The sequence below is a fragment of the Ochotona curzoniae genome, unplaced genomic scaffold (genome assembly GCF_017591425.1).
Source record: "Ochotona curzoniae isolate NIBS_2020 unplaced genomic scaffold, NIBS_Ocur_1.0 contig_21, whole genome shotgun sequence".
NCBI lineage: Eukaryota > Metazoa > Chordata > Mammalia > Lagomorpha > Ochotonidae > Ochotona > Ochotona curzoniae.
The window spans coordinates 8,913,133-8,938,049 of record NW_024465322.1 but is presented as its reverse complement, the minus strand read 5'-3'; the positions used below and the strand labels follow the sequence as shown (position 1 = coordinate 8,938,049).

General features: G+C 41.2%; 1 protein-coding gene across 12 annotated transcripts in view; it reads right to left on the bottom strand.

The window, feature by feature from the left end:
- Window positions 1–24,917, bottom strand: part of RAPGEF2 (Rap guanine nucleotide exchange factor 2) — a 157,310-nt gene that overhangs the window by 26,752 nt on the left and 105,641 nt on the right. For all 12 annotated transcript variants that reach the window (XM_040971341.1, XM_040971343.1, XM_040971338.1 and 9 more), the window contains 3 exons: window positions 9,385–9,516; window positions 3,737–3,914; window positions 302–438 (listed from right to left, as the gene is read on the bottom strand). In XM_040971341.1, coding sequence (XP_040827275.1) covers window positions 302–438; window positions 3,737–3,914; window positions 9,385–9,516 — 447 coding nt within the window. The remainder of the gene's footprint in view (window positions 1–301; window positions 439–3,736; window positions 3,915–9,384; window positions 9,517–24,917) is intronic.

The following is a 24,917-nucleotide window of genomic DNA, read 5'->3' as shown; positions in this document are numbered from 1 at the left end:
GTACTACAGGAACATTTAAGTTTCAACAACTGCAAAGTTAATGCATCAAAAAAATCTGCCAACAGTGTGCAAAATGCTTTTGTAATGGAAAATAGTGAGTCTGGAATACCATGACAAACAACACATCAAAATCCTTGATTTATTCAGATTTATAATATTTGGTTTCTATACTTAATCTTAGCCAAAAGGCCAAGAAGCAATGATATCTGGTTTCTAAAAACTAAAATACTTTTTTAAAAAAATACATGGGTTTTTGTTTCAGATCGTCACACGAACAGCAGTGGTCGGAGTGTTTACTCACCTCTTCACCATCATTCAACACTATCGTCCCTGCTCTTTCCACCACGGCGAACACCATCACCGCACAGAGCTCTCGTCGCACCGACATGGTCATATTGGCAAAAGCAGGCAACTGGTGCATAAACTCCAAGAGTTGTTCTGAAAAGCAAGTAAAATGTACTCCTTGTCAAACTAACTTTTATTTAAAGCAAATATTCAGAAATGGTAACATTCCCTTATGGATTCAGAAGCAACTGCTTTCATCATAACTCAAATTTTTGCATGTGTGTTATTTTTTTTTAAACACTTGTGATGAAAATAGTTTATTTTTTTTTTAAGATTTTATTTTATTCTTATTGGAAAGGCAGTTATGCAGAGAGGAGAGACAGAAAGGAAGATCTTCCGTCCGATGATTCACTCCCCAAGCGGCCGCAACGGCTGGAGCTGAGCCAATCCGAAGCCAGGAGCCTCTTCCGGGTCTCCCAAGCGGGTGCAGGGTCCCAAAGCTTTGGGTCGTCCTCGACTGCTTTCCCGGGCCACAGGCAGGGAGCTGGATGGGAAGCAGGGCTGTTGGGATTAGAACCAGCTTCCATATGGGACCCCGGGCGTGCAAGGCGAGGACCTTAACCACTACACCATCGCACCGGGCCCCATAACTCAAATTTTTATGGCACTGAAGAAATCCCTAAACTTCAAATGGAAATTTCAACTGACATGAGCTATAATATAGCTGAGAGCTAATCAGCATTGAGAGCTGATATGCAGTGAAGCGCTGAGAATGCCCAACGAATCAGCAAGTCCATTCAAGTGCTAATTGTTTAAAAGCAAGTGAATGAATAAAACAGTCAGTATGAATAACTGCCTTTAATTAAGAAATAATCTAAGGGATATCTGCTATGAATCACATTCATAAAAATTAGCAAATGAAACAATGCACAGCAGTCTGATAAATACATGTGAAAACTGCTACGCACCACCGGGATGTGCCCAACACAGGCACCATGCAGCAGCTACAGAGGGCAGAAGCAGTAATACTGCCTTTTCTGATCCATAGAAGAAATACTAAAATCATCTACTATTCTTTTAGGATGACAGACTACTGGGTAAAATCCCATTTTATTAGGAAAAGAATAATTCGGTGTATGAAAAACATTCATCTTTAAAGTGTTTGGCCCATGTGGCACAAAGAAAAGAAAAAAAAAATCAGTTTATGGACACCAGAAGCTAAAGCCAACTCAGAAAATTTGTTTATCTTGGTTTGCTTGAATCAAATATTTTAAAAGGCATGAAATTAATATTTAAAAAGAATTCTGGAGTTTTTTGGAGGTGGGTAAGACATGAAGCAGAAAGGAAAGGAAGTATTTGAAAGAATTATCATAAGTAATCCTAATATATTAAGTCCTCTGAATAAAACAAACAAACAAACTATTCAACAACTGAGTGCCTATAAAGTTAGGAATTCTGGAGCAAAAAGAACCAGGATAAAGGCCCTCTCTTCAAAGTATTGAGACGAAGTATTAGCCAAGAATCTAAGGAAACCTGAAGGAATTTTTTCTCCTTGCAGTGGTTGAACACATGCTCAAGGGCAGCGGCTCTGCCTGGTGGTTGGCACGGCTGCATGTTGGAGCCCTGGGGCTGGGTCCCAGCTCCTGACCATGGGTTACTGCTACCAAAGATCCCAGAGGGCAGCAGGGACGGCTCAGGTAACTGGGCTCCTGGCAGCTCCATGAAAGACCTACACAGCTCCCAGTTCCCACCCAGCTCCAGCCACTGCAGACACTGGGAGTGGGAACCAAGAGCTGGGAATTCTGTGTCTCTCTCTACCCTTCAAAAGGAAGGTCAAATATCAGTGACTTCATTTGTTTTAACATTCATGTGTACACAAGTGTAGACAAAGATCTCTCCCTTTTATTATTTGCTGGCATGAAGAAAGGGAAAAAGGAACAAAGCAATCTAAAAAAAAATTACCATCACATAGGTGTTTGTAGTTCTTATAAAACATGTATGGTTTTAACTAAATACTTTAATAGCAAAAGAGTTATAGAGTTCTGCTATGTTATTTTGAGGGTTACAATAAAACTTTTTTCAAGATCTTGTGTAAATCACTTGTTAGGCCTCCTCTTCAATGTTAATGACGTATTACTGTATATACATGTATATTTTACAACAGGAAGCATCTGAATTGTCATTGCTTCCAAGCAGTTCTGTATTGGAACAAATGTGATTTCCTGAAAAGTATAATACTGACAAGCACATTTCCTGAAAAAGAGACAATTTTACATTTATTGGTAGCAAAAAGTACAGTTCCTGCTTTCCAGAAATTCTGAGAGAGAAGGATTCTCATACATAGAATGAAAACCTTAAATTTCCAGGAATGGCAAGCTTGTTACACGTGTTACTGACCCTCTTTCACCACTCTGCTGCAATGAACAGATTCAAGAGATGCCAAAAGACAATTTCTAGATCTATGTGTTCATCTGATTAAAAGAACAGAAACAGCCATGAGCAAAGATTCTGGATTAAGATGCTAAATTCAGCACACTTCTAATTTCAATCTTTCTTTAAAACTACAATAAAGGATTCTTTTTTAAATTGGCACGGATGGAGATCAACAAGCTAATATTCTGCCTTTCAGTGCTACCATCCACATGGGCACCAGTTCTAGTCCCGCTGCTCCACTTCCGATCCAGTTCCCTGTTTATGGCCTGGGAAAGCAGTGGAGGAGGGCTCAAGCACTTAGGGACCTGCACTCATGTGGGAGACTCAGAGGAAGTTACTGGCTTCCCACTGGCTCAGCCCTGGCTGTTGAGGCCACCTGGGGGGTGAAGCAGTGGATGCAAAGTATCTGTATGTCTTTCCTCACTCACTCTCTGGATTTATGCCAGGAAAAAAGCTAGGTCTGGGACGGTGTCCTCCACCACAGCCAAAGTTGCTCCAAGGAAAAGTGGATAAAGTCAGTGAAATGTCCAAGCTTGTGGGTATAGTCCCAGTCAGCTTTTGCAGGCAGCATGCTGCTAAACTGACAGCTGGTCAACCTCTTCCACCTGCTGTCACCTTCCTTACATAATCAATAGAATCAAATTCATTTCTGTTGCAACTTTCCCTGCCATGTCTGGTCTACTGTGTACTTAGAGGAACATGAGCTTAGCACAATAACAGAGGCAATGTTGCTTTGAAGATCACTGCTAGCTTTCTCCCCTTTGGGGGGTTCATATACTAAAAGCAGCATATGGGAGATTTTACTACAAAGTTATATTCCTAATTTCATTTACACAGTCTTGGAGATACTGACTGCCTCATTACTACACACAAAGAAAAAGCTTTCCACACAGCTGTACAGAAGCTCATAGATCAGTGACTTTTCAAAACCGTCTAAGTCTGGCAATGCACTGCATGAGACAACTCTCCCTCTTGGTATTTCCGATTACTCCTGGATGGATTTTGTCACTCTACTGACCGATGTCATCGTCTGTCCTGTCGATCGGGTCCTTCTCCAGGCAGTCTCGCACAATGTCCCGGCTCATCAGGGGATCGGAAGCCCTCTCGATGTCTTCCTCGTCGTCGTCATCCTCAGAATCCACGGCCGTCTCTGGCAGCCCGCTCAGGTCCATATCACCAGCCTCACTCTCCGTGGCCTTAACCCGGAAAAAAAATGCAAGGCAAAACAAAAACAAAATTTTATTTTTAATGATTCTAAGGCAGTCTTCTGGGGGAATACTCAAAGACATAAGAACAATGTTCACTCTTTTCCACAATTAAATGAGAAGTATTGAGAATCCAATGACTATTTACATCCCAGACAATACGGCATAAAAGAGTTACTTCAACAAAACAGGAATAAGTTATCTCCTTAATAGCTTTGGGTCAGGATTGATGGTTTTTATCAGTAATTATGATTTTTCATCTGAGCTATCATACGGTATCTGAAACCAAGTAGAATTAAAAGGAACAAGATACTTGTTTTCATTCCATTTTTCAAAGAGAACGTTCTCACATAAAGCTCAAGGGTGACAATTTATTCATTACAAGCAATTCCTTTTGCAGAAGAATAGGTGTGATTTTGTTAATGACAAGCAAGCCAAACCACTTTTACCCATTATACAGTCTCTATGAAAATGGGAATCACAAATCAGAGGTAATCTGATAAGTACACAAACAAGACATTAACGCTTAATCAGACTATTCCAATGACCACACTCAAATTACAAATCAACCAACAGTATGGGAGACCAGATGCCTACAGATAATACATTCTTTCCTGCCATTCACCAACTGTAACTACTGCTACAGCATCGCCAACTAAGTTTCAAGCTAAGACATGCACTAATCCTTCCATACTTTCCTATTTAGTACAATCACGCTTGAAGATGTTCTCTTCTATTGGGTTATCTCAAACACAGAACAGTAATTCCTTTCTCTGCTCAATAATATTTACTTTTTTCATTAGAAGCATGATAACAAAGACAAAGATGTCTCCTGTCAACTGCTTCATTTCCCAAATGGTTCCAACAGCCAGGGCCAGGGCCGGGCCGCAACCAAGTCAGGAGCCGAAGACTCCATGAAGATCTCCTCCCTCTTCTGAGGGTTGAGTCCTCATCTACTGACTCTCAGAAGTGGAGCTGGGGACCAAGCTGGTACTCTGAAATAAGATGCAGACAGCCCAAGTGGCAGCTTCACGCACTTTCACAGTATCCTCTACCCGAAGGCATCTTCATTTGCATCATCAACACCTCCCAGTGACTACCATCCCAACAATGTGTAGGCATGCACCATCGTCGTCTGATTTGACATTATTGCACAGAATTCATTGTTAATATTTAGAATTAGCACTTCACTCGAGCCTTTAACGCATTTAAAATGTGTTGTGTTCCGGCTGTGCACTTGATGTATAGTCCCTGAGACGCTGGTTGGAATGGCACGTTCCCTTTGGAGTTCCTGCTTCATCCTCTGCTTCCTGCTGGTGCCTGTCCTGGGAAGCGGAGGTGACGTCTTCAGTAGTTAGGCCCTTGCCATTCACGTGGGAAAGCTGGACGGAGTTCCTCGAGCCCCCAGCCTGGCCCAGCCCGGTTTATAGGAACTGTATTCACAACAACAAAGTGAAATGAATTCCCTTTGAAAGTTGTGTAACGTCTGCTCCCTGCTCCGTTGGCTTGAAAGACAAAGGCAAGGACAGAAACAAATGTTTGATTGTCTGGTTGGGACTGGTTCGGTCTAAATCAAATTAATCCTCCAAGTTACTATTTTAATGAATGTTAGTTTTTGAAGAATTTGTTCCTTAGAGGTTGGAATATACACAGGTGGCAAACAACTACGACCTCTTCCACCAATGAGGTTCCGTTTTGGAAAACAGACTCCAACGCACAGAGGACTTGAATATAATTTTTATATTAAATGATATGTTTGAAAAAATTTTTAATGACACGATTTATTTGGAACACTGTAAAATACATTCCTTATCTTAGTCTACTGTTTTAAGATTGAGTTAAAAAAAAAACAAAAAAGAAAACAAAAACAAAAGATTAAGAATCTTTAGTTGTGACGAACTGTTAGTAAAGAAAATGTTTTTTATCAGTTAGTGCCGTAATGGCCATCTCCACCCTGCACCCGTTTGCTTATTACAATAAAACGGTACATAGCATTCACATTTTTTGGCAACGTAACAAACGTGACTGCTTTCCTGTGACCCTTCCAGGCCTCCTTGTACTTAATAACCCATTGTTCTCGTCAGTGACTGATCAGGATTGCTCTCCTACACACCACAGTCTTACGTGAGTTCTGCTTTGCTCAAACTGCTGTACTTACTTACTTTGGCACACTGGCCCAGCTACGCAACCAGCGGTGACGGCGTCGTGATGCGACCAGGCCCTTCCTGTGGCTCCCAGTGGCACTGACTCTCGTCACTAACAGGTATTCCCCATCCCTTGGCCAGCCTCCTATCAGCCTGCCTTCCCTTTGCTTCCAACTCCAGTCACATCTTCTGTCAACTTTACTACCTTCTGTGTCCAACACACATTTTTCTGTCTGAATTTCCTTTCATAACTAGCTTATCTCTCCCAATCTGTTTCAGTTAGATTTCTTTAGAACATGTTTATTGAATGCTTACGATTTCCTGGCACCATATTTGGCTTTGTAAATAAGGCAGGCAAGTTCCCTGCCTTTGTGAAGCTGTCCTCCTGGTGCGCCAAACGCAATATGCAGTATCTGTTCAGTGACAATTCAGGAAGAAAAGGACCAGCCAAGAAAGCAATCAGTGTGCAGGACTCCATCACAGAGGGTAGTAGGGAAGAATGCTACGAGGACATGGCACTTGGAAATGAAGGCAGAGGAGAACACATCCCAGGCAGAGGGGTTCACATGTCAGGGTCTGCACTTACGAGACGGTTGGCATGTGCATTCATCTGTCTTCGTATTATACGCATTTGGCAAAACTTCAATCCTGTGTGAAGTCAAACCTTTGCTTTCCTTGTGCTTACTACGGAGAAAATTACTCACCAGGGCAGAAGGAAATGACTGAGATTGGAGGGCACCAACTCAATTGAGCCTCCACTTTTCTGGCCAATTTGCTCTCCTACTCTGTAACTATTACTTCGAAATTTCCCTCTTCTTAAAGCTGCCTACCCATGAGCCCTCTCCATCTCCACAAATGAACTCAATTCTTCAGAGAGAAAATAGAGGCCAGAGGACAGGAACCAACTCAACTTTCAAATTCCTCATGCCCTATCAACTGGGATGAGTATCCATTAAAACAGAGGGGTGCTTCTGCTACAGTCAGTCATTCCACTCCATACTTCTACCTTTCTCCTCCTCTCATCTCAATAACATTTTGCTACCAAAGGCAGAGTTACAAAGGTAGAAGAGTCAGACACACTTGATCTGCTAGTTCATTCCCTAAATGGCTACAAGCTGGGCTGGGCTGGGCTGGGCCAGGCCAAAGCCAGGAGCTGGGAACCTAACAGAGGTTTCCCATGTAGATGCTAGCGTCCAGGAACTATGACCATATTCCACTGCTTTCCTGGTTAGCAGAGAGCTGGATCAGAAGTGGAACAGCCAGGATTCAAACCAGTGCCCACACAGGATGCTGCTATCACAGGCACTCGCTGTACCACAACTCTGGATCCAATTCATGAGATTACCTTTACAGGTATTAATGTATAGGTAGCATGCCAATGATCAAGTTTAAAATGAATACTTTCTTAGCTCTCTTTTTATATAAATTCTTTTTTCCTATATCATAATGATAATTTACTATTATATTGATAACATTCATTAATATTAATAATAGTTACTATTATTATTACTTAATGATACTGTTCCACAGGCTCTGGGAATTCCCTTGGCCCCCTAGCCAACTTCCCTCCCCCCATCCCAACTGATTTCCCCTATGCTATTCCAACAGCATACTTGTTCAGCTATAAGCCCATCATTGCTGGTATGCACAATGGCAGAGTCCAGCATCCTATTGTCAAGATATATTGAACAGTTTCATTGGGAGTCCATCTATGATCTGAAAGTAGAGATGCATAAAATACGATCATCTCCATTACACAGTTTCTATACATCCCCTTAAATGAAAAGCCACAAAATAAAACCAACAGGAAGAATAGAAATTTGCCATGCCACGAAATTAAGTAACATGCTACCGAATGAATAATGCACTGTTGAAGAAATGAAAAAGAAAATCTAGAGCTTCTTGTATGACCTATTGGTCAGTGAAGAATTTAAGAAGAAAAAACACGTTTTGAAGAAATGAAATAAAATGAATAGTTTTAAAACTCAACTAAATGAATGAAAATGCTGTCCTGGAGGGCCCCCCTCTCCATCCATATCCAAATATAGAGTCCGGATGGCGGTTGCGAGTTCCGGCAGCGCCAGGACAAGCAGGGACTCTCATCCTCAGCCTGGCTTCCCACTCTGGTGGCGGCTGGGGAAACCACCACAGCAACCAGAACAGCCTCAGGCACTCACCCTGACCCAGGGCAGCGGCACCAAGGCCAAGACTCTCTTCAGAAAACCCAGAAACAAGATGCCACATTCTTATTACCATACATTCGCCTTCCACAGGTCCGTCTGTTTGAAGAAAGCAGTGATATCTGGATAATTATTTCAAAGTTTGAGGTCGGAGACTCTGCCGTCATGTTTCAATGAATATAAATCACAGCCTAACTTTTACTCAAACTTTTCACCATTCTATATCGGCAAGTGTTTGTATAAAAGTTTTTTAAAAATCAGCTTCCAAAAACTGGACACAGGTGTACGTGTATGTGTGTGCACGAGCAGGTAAAACTACCCAGACCTACTCCTATCTGAGATCTTTAACACTCAAAATGGCATCAGTGTTTATCAAATTCTCAACAGATCCAAGCAAAACCAACAATACTGTGAAGAAATGGGTGAAGGATTTTTCAAAAGAACAAATTCAAACGGTTATGAAAAAGACATGAACAAATGCTCAGGCTCCCTAGCCGTCAGTGAGACTGGCCCACCTTTGGAACTCTACCAACACCTGCCATGGATGGCATGGATGTGGGGAGAAAGGCGCCCTTCTCTGCTGGGGACAGTGTGGGATGTACAAGGCCATGGAAGCCAGTATGGAGAGTGTCCAGACAGCTGAGCGCTGGTCGGCTGTATGACCCAGCTATCCCACTGCTGGGAAGAAATCGAAAGGACATTTTTTTTTTCTTTTCATTTCATATTTCTAGTAGATTTCCCATCCATCATTACTGTAAGAATTTCTTTAAATAGATAGCTAAGTCTACAGGTAACTTTTTAAAAGCACAAGAAGTATAACCGAATGATTCAGTCTTAATCCCTCTCTTTTGTCATACTAAGAACTTTCCAATTTTCTTCTACAGCATTATGGCCGCCATCAAATGCGTAAGATTTAAAATCAGGAGAAACTACTCATTCCAACCATTTTATTGACGGTTTTGATAACTGGTAACAGCAGACACTTGTCAGAGAAAACACACAACATGCTACATGTCTGTGTGCCCTGTAAGTCATGATCCGTGTACGCATGCGTGCCTACTATGCGTGCCATTGAGAATCGAGAAACTCCCTGGAACAGGGGAAAACGGAATTGTAACCAGGAAGGCCCCTTCTTACCTGGTAGATATCAGAAAGGCTGCTGCTTCCAGAATCGCTGGTGATGCTGCATCCTGAGTGGCTGGAAGACACGTGGGTTACCTGTGGGTGAAGACTGTCCGTGAGGTGCAGCTTGGTGAAGTCTGCGGGCAGCTGGAAAAAACAAGAACTCACACTTCATACCATTAAACCAAAAATGTTAAGAAAGCTTGCATTTTTCAAGTTCACACATGACAACATCCTGTTTTACTCATCAAAACCGACCATAAATTTTCAGAGTTTATGAGTATAGATTAACGCTAAGTAACATTACATTCAATGATTAAAAGAAGTGAATGGTGAATAACACGAGCACGGTCGAATACTTGATTTAGCAAGCTCCAATTTTCAAACTATACGTCAAGAAGCAAATTAATCTGCTATTTGTTAGCAATCATAAGTGCAACACTGCGGCAAGAAACAGCTTAAACAACAACAACAATAAACAAAAAGACTTGAGGCTCTTTTATGCCCAAGTGATCTTCAAAAATAAAAACAAAGGAACACTTCAGAACCGACGATTTCTACTGTTAAAAGCAACTAAGCTGGGCTGAAAGCAGAGCCACCAAAGAACTCAGAATTGAAAAAGTATGGACAACATTGACCTATCCAGACACTAATAGAAATATTTCTTATTTTTTCGGTTTTAGATAAAAATAGGCCCTATTCAAATACTTGCTGTGCATCCCTGCAATGTTCCTCCCAGTGCTCCTTCATTAAGGAAAATGCATCTAAAGTCTGCACACATTTACTTTCAACAAATACTTCCTCCCTTTTTTCATTGTGATAGTCAGTGAGTGAGCCCCAGTGAACCTCACAGGCTTCTCAGGTATTATCGGTGCATCTGAATTTAAAAAGGACACTTTAGACGGTTCTCTAGAACCATGTGCTCACCAGCGAATGAAACCCTGGCCACGATTGTCCTTTCTGCCTGCACACTGACCCGATGAAGCTGGTGAAACTCTGCCTTCCCTTTTGACTTTCAGCCTCTCCTCCTCCAAAAAAAAAAAAAAGTGCAATGCTAGCATATAGTTTAAAGTTTTTAAAATTATCATCTGCTTGAATGGCAGAGTGACAGAAAAGCAGACAGGGGTTGGTGCTGTGGCATAGCGCCCTAAGCCTTTGCTTGCATTTCAGATCCAGTTCCTTGCTTATGGCCTATGAATGCAGAGAGAACAGCTCAATTCCTTGGGTCCCTGCACCCATGCGGAGATGTGCAAGTGGCTCTTGGCTTTCAATGGGCACAACCCCAGTCACTGCAGCCATTTGGGGAGTGAACCAACAAATGGAGGATCTCTCTCTCCTTCTCTAACACTGCCTTTCAAATACACATAAAATAAATCTTGAGATGATTCAGCATCTACTGATTCAATCCCCAAAGGTCAGTGACAACTGAGCCGTGCCAAAGCCAGGAGCCCAGAATTCCATCTGGGTCTCGCCCAAGAGTGGCAGGGGCCCAGAGATCTCTGAGCCATCACCGGCTGCCCCCAGGGGTGCGCTAGCAGGAAGTTGGACCTGAGGAGAAGCAGCTGGGTGCTAAAGCAGCTCTGGTATGGGATGCAGATTTCAGAGCAGGTTAGGGGGCAGCGTAACTGCTGTGCCATGGTGTCCGATGCTTGTCCCACAGGAGGGAGAGGAGCATCACACATGATGAAAGTCTGTGACAAGGACGGACGGGTCAAGATTTCAAAGCCCCAAACAGGCACAGGCATTCATATCCCGCAATCGGTCAGGCCTAACTCTGCGTACTTCACATCGCTCCCTACTTTAAGTACATGATATTTCACAATATTGATATACAATCTGTTCAGAAATAATATCTGTCAGTATTCTGGGATGCAAGCCACACGAAGACTTAAGCATGAACTTACTAGGAAGCATGCAATTAAATTACAGATAAGGAGATCAGAGAGGCATGCAGGAACACATGTAGTGAGATATTTATTCAATTCTACTGAAAATTATAAATATGACCGATTCCACTGAGTGCTTTTTTAAAAAAACAAACCTAGTCACTGAAAATATTTTGAAATACACTTTAGGAGATTAAAATGTCCCTGTAATTTACATATTTGTTCAGTTTGAATGGCAAACTTTGGGGGGGGGGGAGACTTCTTTAGGAACACACACACAGGTATTACTGGCTGACATTCCAGGAAGGTAAACCATGGTTATCAGATACTAAAAAGTGTGCTTGGACAGGACAAGTAAACTCCATCATCCCAGCTCCATAATTTAGCTACTGACTGCAGAGGGCAGCCGCAGAGACAGAAGCCAGCTCAGGGATTTCAGAGGGACTGAATCAATACACATAATTCTAAGACTGTACAGTATTTTCCATTGAGCATCTTTACAGATATGTCTCAGGCTGACATGTGCCACCCAGTGTGATGGGAAAGAAGAAAAACAACAAAGACATGTCAAATGAAGATGTCATGACTGAATCCACTCGCACACATTTAATGATTATTTCTGCAAGTCTCACGGGGTGTGCTCTCTTCAATACCCACCGATACCCACCGCCCGGTCAATGGAAGCAGCAGCAGGAGCTACGAGGGCTCCAAGTCTCACAGCAGAAACTTGAATTGCATCCCATACTGGAGGGCCTGGGAATTCAGGGCCAGGGTGCTCCAGCCTCCTGCTAACAACTCAGACCCCAGGAGACAACAGGTAGCGGTGCAGGGAGCTGCATCCGCCAGGAGGAAGGCCCGGGTGATTCTGTGTGGCTGCGAGCTTCAGCCTGGCCCAGCACGGCTGCTCTAGACATCTGCAGTGAATCGAGGACTCGGGCTCTGTCCACCTGCCTCTGATAAGTCCAATGTAAAAATGATGCAATCATGTGGGCCTAGAATTGTAGTTTGCCCCAAGAAATAAAATATTTTTGCTAAATATTTAGTTCTATTTAATAAATAATTTCTGAGTCCCTGCTATATTAGACAATTGCTAGAGCCAGAGAACATCAAAGACAGGCAACTGTCATTGTGAGGGTATTATAAACAATATAATATCGTTTTTATTCTGTTCTCCCCACCACCTATTAAGTAGAATAATATGATCCACTAAGTAATAATGATCTACTAAGCTTAAGCGTGAATACATTTTATATAGTTGAATATGTATTATTTATATTAGAAATGTAAAAATAAATGTTGCATCTTAAAATCTTAAAATGTTTTTCCTATAAACTGGGTAACACCACAATCAGTGGAATTTATTGGCAATAAGATTATGAATTGTGGGACATTACGAAGAGGGTTCCTGTAAGACAACAGTCTGAAATGGATCGACTTGTCCCTGCACTCCTGTGCTGAAAAGGATGGAGTCTTCCGAGGCCAACCAGGTGCGGTGGGCCTGGGAGTAGGGAGTCGGCAGACGCGCAGACACTGGCTTTCCACCCAGCACCATCGGGCTGGAAGCTCTGGGGAGCGCGCACCCCACCCTCCAGAGCAAGATGAGTAACATGACAACAGGACTCGCTTATTCCAAACGTTTGCTTGGCTTGATCCAAGCTGACTTAAACTACCATCATTATGCTATTTAATTTTAGGTTAAACTGGGCTTGTGAATCATCCTGTGACTCAAGTCGCCATTTATCACAGAATTTCTGTTTAAAAAGCTAGGACTATAAACACGGTCATTACCTGAGTAAAACCAATACTACTTAAAAGTTAACATATTTTATACATTTTGATATTATCACTGATGTTTCCCAGAAACTCATTGATGACACAATTTAAAGGAAATCTGTATTTTTCATCTAAACATTTTTGCTGTGATAACTGATTATAGCAATATTTTATTGCTCAGAATTTTCCTAGATCAAGAAACTCACAGTGCTAAAAATAGTTTACTTGTGAGTAACCTACTGTTATGCAAATGAGTGAATCATATTTGATCATAAATACTGTTAAACACAAAAGAAACAACAGTGATATTAAATCAGATTATAGTCATTCCAAACACTTGGGCATGATTTGCATCACAACACTACGTTTTATTTGGGGAATAAACAAAAACGCTACAATTGTTAGCTTTCAAAAAGGAACTTCTTCACCTGACTCCAATCATATAAGTAAACAGGCATTTTGTTACCTGATTTATAAATTAATCTAGTGGCTGGCATTTATAAATTACTAGCTAACACATGAACTTGTTTAGAAGATAAAAGAAATAAAGATGGATGCCTTAAAGTCTCATGTGTCAGTATCAAATACTTTATCAAAGTGGTTGAATTTCTACATTCGGTGAGAGCGTGTTATAGACCAGTCGCCTTCCTTGTCCTAACCTTAGCAATCCTACTATTAATGTGGCTTATGGCCCCAATGCAGTTAGAAAGTATGGCATAGGAAAAAACAGATGGCCACTGTTCAATGAAGTCTGTTTAACACTGGGATCACTTTGCTTCAAGCAATAGTTAGAAAACCAACACCCAAGATTTGCAGTGTTGGCTGGAATGTGTATCTAATCTTACTAGGCAGCATAACACCATCCAAGGGAAACCAGCCACCCTTACTTACTAAAACCCAACTTCACATTAAGAAGTGTCATTTAAAAACACATAGTAACAGGAAACCAGTTTTCTAAATGCATTGAGAATAAAGTAATGACCTATTAATTTGTCTCATTAAATTATCTAGACATTTGAAGTTGATGAAATGACTGTTTTACAGGAACAGTTCTACAAAATTTTATTTGCTATATCTCTACTGGGGAAATCTGGCCAAAAAATTAATAATTTTTTTTAAAACTTGGACATACTTCCAGCTTCCCAACTTCTTCAAAAGCTAAGTTCTTGTTAGACATACATGGATTTAATAACAAAACTTCCTACATAACTTTGGAGAACTTAGTTGGCTTCTGTGCATTTTAGTTTCTCCAATGAAAGTGATGTAACAGTGACCAAACGGAGTAACCCACTGTCTAAAACAATCTCAGATGCCTCTGCCTTCCTAATCTCTTCCACCAATGTTTGCACTCAAAGCCCCAAAAGCTTATTTCTGAGACAGTGTCAACTAATACTACCTCTGAAGTAGCTCACTTTCCATGCATTTTCCCCTCAACATCTATTTATCACACTCTAAAGAAGTCATATTTGCAAAGAACTCACTGTTGAAAATGAGCACTAATTCTGTACACTGAAGAAATGACTGCTGTCATGGAAAACTTACAGTCCATTTACACTTTTTCACCAACATTCCAGTTTCGAGCGTAGAATTCTCAGACACAAATGCAAACTTGAGCAGTACTTGCTTGTGAGTACACAGCTTTATCTTGTTTGACTTCCAGCATTCCCAGAATAGCTGTGTACTTGACCCAGACCCACACTGCAGACTAGGTGTGGCGAGACCCTCCGACACTGAGCATGCTGCCCTCGGAGTACAAACCGACACCACAGCCAGTGTGTGTGTGTGTGCGTGTCGGGGGTGGCGGCGGGGGACTGCGGTGTCTGCTTATGGCAGAAGCCTCTTGCCACTTTCCTATGCCATGAAATATTTTAGAAGGGGCACTTAATAGTAAGACTGTTTACACAAATATTTCACATGCCTTTCTGTCCAAAAACCTGAAGTGTTGAAATCAACGACTGAAATAGGGTGAATACCTCTAATTCAAAAGGCTCCAAAATGTAAAGCTTTTCAAGCACTGACACGACACCACAACTAGAAAAATTCCACACCTCAGGTGACAAGTCATACCACAATGTAGACACACTGAAAATATTGCATAAAATTATCTCCAGATGATGTGTACAAAGGAGGCAAGAAACATGAATGACTTGTTCAGACTCGAGTCCTCTCCCCAGGAAATGTCATCATGTACGGGGATGTTACAAAACAAAAACAACCAACAAATCAACAAAATCCCAATTTTACACATCCTTGATCCAAACATTCTGAAGTAAGAGATACTCAGCCTGGGAAACCGGGGCTTGGGTAAATTTTAGTCATGGACGGGAGGTCGGTACAAGCTCTGGGAAGACCAGATTGGCTCTAGAGGCAGATTCTGCAGGGGACTTGCTGGCTCGCCTCTGTTGGACTGTGGCACCAACTGGCTCGTGCGGAGCGGTGGGGGTGGTCAAGTGCTCACCAAGGTTGAACTGCAGAACTCACCTGACTCAAGGGAGCCGGGCTGGGAGGAGAACCTGCCTGGTCACAGCCCCCGCTGGGAAGCACAATTTTATCTCCTAAGAAGAAAGTCATTTATCCAGGAGTTTATTTGTACTTTCTATGAAAAATTCAGTTAAAAGACTTTTATGTTAAACGTCCAGACTCCCAACAGGCATCACGCGTCTACTCCTGTGTTGCTTGTATTCCCTATGCAAAGATGGGGAAAAAAGCAGCAAAAGTATGACCAGTAACCAATAAAAGCTATGGTAATGAATGCTAGCAGGAAACTCAACTAACACGGTGTATCTGAAGAATGCCAAAGTTAATGATGGAGGGATGACAAAAGCCAGGGACCCAAAACAGTCTGTTGACTGTCATATGACTTGGGCTTTTGGGGGTGAATGGTGGGAAATACTCAACAGTCATCTTTAGGACATTTCACACAGGAAGTACAAACCAGCACACCGAAATACCTAGCATGCAATTGAACTTCACAGTCTTAAATTTTATTACAGTCAATAAATCAGAATGTATAGTTTGCTTATATGAGTAGATAAACTGCTCACAGAATCTTTGAGGAAAAACTCAAGAAATGCCTGGGATTTTCTTCAGATAGAGAAACCTATCAAAAGTTCAGGTGGAAATACTTGCCTAATTGTATGTCACATGAATTACTGTGTTTTTGTAAATAGATTCTGTTCTATAATGGTTTGTCAACAGGATAAACAAATCTCCTGTGATAGAAAGCCACCATTTAGATTTCAACTTACAAAACTCACAGAGAAAATAGTCAAGAAAAACCCAACAGCAACCAGGCACCAACAACGAGGCATCAAAACCATCAGTGACAAACTTGGCTTTCTCTTATGTGTCCTCTTCCGACGAGAGCCACTGTGATTCCCTGGCACATGAAACCAGGTATCTTCCTATAAATTGGATATACACATGTCTTCCCATGTGACAGGACAAGGCTTATTCTAACGCTTCTTACACTGAATGCAAAACCAAGGAATAAAAACAATGAGAAGTGGAAGGAAGATAATTTGTAGCTAATGCAAACTAAAGAGAAACCATCTTCAATTCCAAGGTGGATAACTGACTCACACGACGAGAACCAATCACGCCATCGCTGGGAATCTTCCATGCTCCAGGTAACGATGGTTCAGAACTCTGAGATGGTTTAAAGGGAATGAAGCAACAGCAGCAAAACATACCAAAGACATGATTATCATTTACCCCACAAAGGAGGATGTGCTGTCTGCGAGAGTGGATGGCTGAGAAGTCAGGCATCATATCGAGCCAGGGATTCATTACCTCCGCGCGTGTGTGTGTGTGTGTGTGTGTGTGTGTGTGAGAGCACCCCTGTGCTGGGCCAGATTAACAGCATCTTAAAGATAACCCAACCTGACTCTTCCTCAGAGTCCCAAGAAAGGAATCCTGAGATGTTCAACTCGCTAATCCTTGAAGATTTTCTCCAGGTTATGTGTTCAAGAGCAAGCTTACGTAAGAATCTCCCTCCAAGTAAGAGCTGACGCAAGAAAACGCTTGGCCCACATGACAGCATGCCGAGCCGACAGTTAGCACATTCCAGAGTTAGACTGTTTGACAAGAGAGCAGGTGCCTTTCTCGGTTGGTTGCTGGGTTGGGGAGCACAACTCCAAAATAGTCACTCCCATCCTGGTGGAGGTGCAATGGAAAGTAAGAGAAAGAGCCAGTGAAGCCAAATTTGGGGGCTCTTCTGCCACTTTTCGGTAAAAGCCTGGAATTGGTTACTTTTTAGAAACTGAAATATAGATGATTTTCCTGTGGAATAGCCCTGGAATCAAACATGTTACTCTGAAACCTACAAGAATGTCTGCACTGACACCTCTCTTGGCACAATTTTCAGTGATTATTACATGCAAATTTGAGAAGGGCAGTGGGGAGTGAACTCATGGCTTAAGAATCCGGCATGGCCTGAATTTCACCGTTAAGACGCTGGGAATCCGAGTCATTTAATATCATGCCTCTGCTGAATTCTTAAATGGTTACATAACACGGCTAATTTTTAAGAACAAGAAAAGGCTGTTTAAAAATGTCATGATTTTAAGATTTCCTTTGTACCATAGGAATGTACTGTCTGGTCCTTCCATATAAGCATATATGGGCATATACAAAATGGATAAACAGAAACTTGCTTGTTCTTTTCTTGAGCAACGAGTCGCCTCCCCACCCTCAGACGAGGCTCGTTTATTGAACCTGAGTCTGCAGAGCCTGTGTTTGAGTAACTGTGCTCCCGGTGAGGACGCTTCACCTTTGCAATCCAAGGTCACTCAGGGAGACTCCCGCAGCACTAATGAAAACATCGCCGAAATCCCGAGCGAGTCACACGTTCACGTGACTACATGAAAAATTAAGGACCACACTTTAAATCCTGGATGCTTCACACCATGCAAACAGTAAGTCTGAATAAATAACCAAAGTTCTCATTCAAGCTTTGACATTCTGACAAGCAGTAGACGTTAACTTTAAAATTTTCAAGCATGATGAGAATATGTTTGAAAATAAATTTTAAAGATCTTTTGAACATCTAAATGACTAGTTCCCTGAAGTTAGCTGTAGTAAACTTGGTGGGGGAGGAGGGAAGATAAATAGCACACCTTTCTGTGAGAACAACTGTTAAATAACCAATATCAACTTGCTTGAACACTAAGAGCTTCTTCTCCCAGTATTTTGACTGCATCGACAAGAATCAGAAATGAAGGTAACTCCACACGACGCTTAGAGCCACAGGAAAGCACAGCTCCACATCCCACACACAACCTCGTCCCTCTGACATGCTCGGCACCAAACCAGCTTTCACAAAGCAGACAACTTTTAAACGCGATGAAGCAACATGCACAGTTAAGGGGTACAGGTACAGAACTTGTCCTTCCTGGCCTTTGCAATCTTCTTCTAAGGAGAAGACAGCATTTATGAGCCCCTTAATGACTGTTTCAAATCATCCACGTCACAGTGTAATAAACACTATGAAGCATATAAATGACCCCAAATTCCAGGCTTCTAGGATCCATGTTAATTTGTGAGCAAATGAAGACAGTTCTACCTTTCATTTTTCTAGGCAAAAGTTAAGCGAGGAAGGCCAGCCTAAAGAAGAAATAGAATACATACCATGATATAGCAGTCTCTTTCGTTAGAAGAGGCAAAAAGAACAGATTTAAATTAAGAACTTGGTATATAAAAGCTGAAAGCATAGAATTTGTATCCACATAATGAACTGATGTCTCCTCTAAAGATGTCAGATTGCTGTGCAGCTAAACTAGCTAAAAATACCTCCTTGCAAACACACACGAAATGACTACAAAGACAGGTCTTACTAAGCAGCTCTACTTGCACAAAAATCACTTAATAAGTAGGGAACATTTTTGAGGTACTTAGGGAAAAAAATTCACAGGAATTTTTACATCAGCTATGATCTTACATGAGCTATTTTGCAAACAGGTACCAATGCATTACAAAAAAGTGTTAATGAGGGCTCTTAAAGCAAATCATAACTGAGCTAAAATGTTCGAGAGAATTATATTCTGTGTACATCAATGCAGATGAACAAAAACCTGCAAATCACCACCAACATTCTATTTAGAAATCAAGGAAAGGAAATTCCACTAATTGGAAAAACAGCAGTCGAGTTCATGGCTGTCGGACCTTGTGCCAAATATGTGATCCCCACAATTACACATCGCTAACAGCTCCTAACAGCCCAGCACCAACAATTCAGAACAGGTAAGGGACCAGCTCAGCATCACACAGAGAGATGGAATTCCAGGCCACATATAAGCAGACATGGCATTACAACTATAGGGCTTTGTTGTTTTCACAAAGGTTCTGAAAGTACGAGCTTTCTTACATATTTTCCTAATTTCAGATGTTCACCTGTAACATGAGCTGAATTCCATTTTATGCTTAATATTCATCAATGACTAGGGAAAATGATGTATGTAAATCAGTTAACACACAGAGTACTTGAAAAAGTTCCTGAAAAATTATGTTTCGCAAAAAAGTTTTGAAATGGATGACAAAGGAGGACTATTGGAATGATCATAGCAAATGCCTATTTTGAAAACCTATGCATGGGATTTCAATTTTTTTTACACTCAAGTAGAACTTTTAATTCCATTTTCCACAAACTTTTGGATTACCACAATTCTAAAACTGTAACCATTAATAATCTTCAAAACAACATAAGGTAGGCCAGTATTATAATCAAAATCATCATCATTTTGAAGTGACAAAAAAGAACTCTCATGAAATTAAATGACTCGTCTAACCATTGTGTATAAGCTGGTCAATATCATAACAAGGCTTCAAAGAAGTTCTTCAAGCAGGAATTACTTTTATTGTCTTACTGCATACCAAGCCTAGCTAAAACCATGTTTTGCTGTTATGGGGACTGCTGAAAAAAAAAATCCAGGAGATTTGCTTTAGGTATTCCTATCGGCACCTTTGAAGATGAGTTAGGAGTTCTGTAAAGGAGCTTGGTCATGTTTCCTTACGCACCCCAACCCCTCATTAGCTTTACTACAAAGCATCATTTTCCACAGCAGCCTGGATGACACCTAAGAGGGCACAACTCTGTAGGCCTCAATCTTAGTTTTTTTTTTTTTTTACATGCTGAAACTAGAAATGGGAAGATGGATTAATCACATTTACATGTATATTTACACATAAAATGAATGTGTATAAATGCAGGGAAGGGGAGGGACATAGGACTTATCTTGTAATCAAATCTAGTCAATACTATAAATCAATAAAGCGTCACTCTACAGCTCACTAAGGAATATTATCTTAATAACTGCAAAGGGATTTTTTTCAGACTGTGCATAATCAATAAAAATGGGCTAATCCATCCTAAGAAGCATCTGTTATAGAGAACACCTGTTTCAGTTATAGAGAAAGGTTCTGGCATGTTGATATGGGATGAAGAGATGAAAGTGTGTGGGTCTAATTACATGGGGAAACACATTAAGGGAAAGGCCACAGTTACGCAGATGTGACAACTACATAGACTGGATTAAATATTGTAACAATATGCAGATTCTACACAGACATGAGCTACATGACAAAGACAGCCTATATCATAGGAGACTTGTGTCAGCAGAGGATGACAACTGACAGTTTAATCTAGAACTCCTGGGTGTTCCTGTCCCAGGAGAGATGTGGCGGGAACCAGGAGCTCCCCGGCACGGCTTGAGTGTGACCATGCACGCTGTGTGGACGCAGGTACACTCTGTTCCTGCATGTGTAACCTTCATAACGGCAGGTGTTCCCTACTGCCACCTTCACCTATGTGCCAGAAATGAGGCAACGTTTAAGACAATCCTAGTAGTATTGTTACTTTCATAAGGTAAGTGTGCATGGCCACAGGATGCATTACGCCTCCAAAAAAGAAAAGACAACTTCTTATCGATGGGAAAAAAAAAAAAAAGAGACAGGTCAGAGACAGAAAGCATGCTAGGCAAGAAAACTGACCGAGACCTTGAGGACATATATACAAACTTTCATTTTGAACTACACACACATGACCCAATTTGAACACTTTTATGCAGATATAACCCTCTGGGCTATATGGATATACAAGCCACACACTCGGTCTATTTTAGAAACTGTTTCTGAAAGACATAACCCAACCATTAGCCAAATAAAATATATGGCTAATATATACGGTTATTTAATCTCAATCGGAAAGACTTTTGGAAGCTCACAATGTTGCTACCAATATGACAATGATGTTACTCTTAAAAAAAAAACTAGGTATACAAAGCAAATACTAAAACATAATTCATTATTTAAATTACCTATAAAAGTAGTATTTACATTATTATTGCTGTGACAGGAAAATGAAAACTGAGTCATCTTTTGGGATAAAATATTACTGAATTATCAGAAGAAAATATTTAAGATTATGGTCAGGTCTATAATTATGAGATGAACTAGAGAAACACCAAATTATGTCAGCAGAATAATACCTACAAGAGTAAGTTTGCACAGTACTTATTTGGGTAAAAATATTAGTATTTCAAACACAAAAATACGATAAAGTGAGTAATTGATCTTCCCATGCTCTAAATAATTAAAAGAAATAATTGAGTTTGCAATGATACATTTAGAGTATTATCTTTTTAAAAGGAAAACAGGATACTTTTTCACTGATCTTAATTGACATAATCTTTTTCAACGGTTTATTTTGAACGCATCATTACTCAACAATATTAGAAAGAAAGGCTGTGACATATACTTTCTCTGTTGAATAAAGGCAAAGCCACCACGTTCCAGAATGAGAAGGAACATTCTTTTCATCTTACATATATAAGCAGTGTGTGCATACAATGCCTTGGCAGGCTTCTACATGTATTTCTTCACTTCAAACAGGGGTAAAAAGATCTATTATTTGTTGCCTGGATTTCTTGGCCCAAAGCCAAGGCAAAATGACCTTGAATAAAACAATAGGATATTGCTTCCTCTCAGGTCTTTGCTAGCAACGCAGTGGAAACTCTTCCCAAGAGACAAGGTTATTTCATCTCAGGAAATGTATTTGTCATAATAGACAAAATAAAAATCAGATAAAGAAACGGGAGAGTTTCAACTCAAGAGACATAACCTAGCATCTATAATTAATACAGGTGCTATTTTTTGACACTGCAATGGAATAAAGCAGAAATCAAATTATAATATAGACACACCAATATCTATGGACAAGGTCAGATTTTTATAATGAGATAAAAGCAATTTTTAAAACACTGCGTTTGCTTAAATATATTCTAGTTACAAGAAGGAAAGGTGAAGCAGAAGGAGTACGGAAAGAGGCTGCATTCCTTTGCTGGGCCATCAAATGATAATCCTCAGTTTGTATCCACCATCCTCTGACACACTGCTGTTTACTCCAATCCACAGCAATAGTGATGATTTCATCCTATGTCCTCATAACCTTCTGTGTTCTCACATTCGCTATCCTGCCTACGTGGTTCCTCACATGTGATGTACTTTGCCTTGAAGAGTCTTGTCTATACGGTTTTAAAATCCAACAGTGTCCTTAACATATGGTAAACGGGATGGCATGAGGCAAGGCTGGGAGGAGGATCTTTCCATGGATGGACCCTTGGGAGCAGGGATCTAGCCTGGTGGTTAGTATGTTTCAGTCCCATTTCAGAGCGCCTTGGTTTTATTCCCAGCCCTTGCACATGTCTCCCTGGCAACGCAAACCTTGGGAGGCAGTGGTGATGGCTACAGTTGTTAGGGGCCCTGCCGGACTGAGTTGCTGGCCCCTATATTCAGCACAGCCCAACCCTATCCACTGCAGGCTTGGGGAAGTGAGCCAGCAGATGGGCGCTCTCCTCCACTCTTGCCTCCTGTTTCCCTGCCTCTCAACAATAAAGATATGATATCTCACCTAACTGCAAAGGCCAAATCAACTCATAAGCAGCAATTAGAAGAACTAATACAATCCCGTTTTAAATGTTAAGTGCTTCTTAATCACTGCTGAAGAGAGGTCAGGAGCAAACAAGACACAGGAGTAAGTAAAAATCAAGCAAAGAGCCACACAAGTTGGGCAGCAGCAAGATAACAGGTCTTTCTGTGCAATCAGCCAGGCTTGTCCTAAATTTAAAAAGCATAGTTTGGGGAGAAACACTCACGTGTCTATCAGATAGAGTGTAGATTACAGCCTCAAGTGAGTCACAGGAATTGAGGCAACACAGCTAAGTTACATCAACTTCTTCCTAAGAGGCTTATGCAATCATCATGGAGTTGTTCAATGCTGCTGCGTGCGACACGGGGTCAGTGTGGACTTACGAGAGGCTAGCATGGACACAGGCTGCACTTCGGGGGCACATGCAGGGGCAGCCAACACAGCAAGGCTCAGTGCTTCCAGGAAACACAGGTGGGCAGGGAACAGACCTAAGAAACTGAGGTGTGGAGCTCAGATTTAGCAGTCAGCAGCAAAAAGGAGAAGGGACACAGAGGGGCCGCCACAGAAAAGCAGGGGTCCAACTGAACTGGATCCAATGGCGTCTGAGCAGGATGGCATGTGTCTAGCGAGAATCTCGAACGTCACAGGTGCATCACGGAAGGAGCCAGGCAAGGTCCTCTATGGTCATTAGGACCACAACATTGTTCTTTTCTATTAGCAGCAATCGGAATATCACTCAAGCCAGGAACATGAGAGCAGCGGGGCAAGCGTTATTTTCCTGCAGCTGTTATGGAAAGCAAGAACTGCAAAATCAGACAAGTCCAGGTAGATTCCACCACTTACTAGAAATACACAGCTGGGGAAAAAAACATGTTCCAACCTCTAGCAGGTTTTTTCATCTCTGAAGTGGTGATTAGCACAACATTCAGGAGAGGATCGTCGGATGAACCAAGGCGGACAGCACAGCAGGCAGTGCGTGCTGTACTTCAACAGACACAGCCACTGCTGTGTCTACTCCACATCTGAGTACGGTACCTTCTTACAGATGTCATTTCTTAAATTATTAATCACAACCTGAGATGTTACTTATAACTACAGCATGCTGCAGAAACCAGCAATTTTTATGAAAAAATAAACCAGAAAACAAGGGACCAGTTTGATACCATTAAATTCATATGATCTAAAAAAAAAAAAAAGTTACAAACTTTGAAAGTCAATGCATACTGCAGAAATTTCAAGGGCATCTGAGGTGGGCAGAAAAGAGAAGGTTTTATGATAAAATAAATAGATAAGTAAAAAAGGCAATAGACTGAGTAAAAAAATGTGATCCCACCACTTGACCAGCCTACAGAATTTCTCTAACATTGTATCTAGTGACGGTCTAAACCATTCATGCACTGTACCCTTTTGAAAAAGTTTTATAATATCTTTCCAAAATACTACTCTTTTCTTATATTGCCTTTTTTTTTTTTTACAAGAGCTATTTACTTGGCAGGCAAAGTTAAAGAGCGAGGAAGGGAGACAGAGGAGAGAGAGAGAGAGAGAGAAACAAAGATGATCTTCCATCTACTGGTTCACTTCCCATGTGGCTACAACAGCCAGCTTTGGTCAGGCAAAAGCATAAGCCAGGAACTTCATCTGGGATTCCCACATGGGTGGTAGCTTAGCCCACTGCGCCTTGGTCATTTTAATTTTACATGCAGAAAACCATGACTCCTCTAAGGAATGCCTGAACAGCCTTAGCTGACTTGGAAAGATACAGCTGATGTTGGGTACACATCTGGTGGCAGTGAGGTACTCATTTTCCTATATTACCAACTAACCAAATATAAAATAGAGAATTTACTACTTTAGTGGGCTTATAAGACGAGATGGACTTAATAAACCCCCAAATTAAAGGTTCTTATTGCACCCCTATTATACACCAACAACTAATACTCAGTAAGCAAGAAACTAAAATTAAGTAA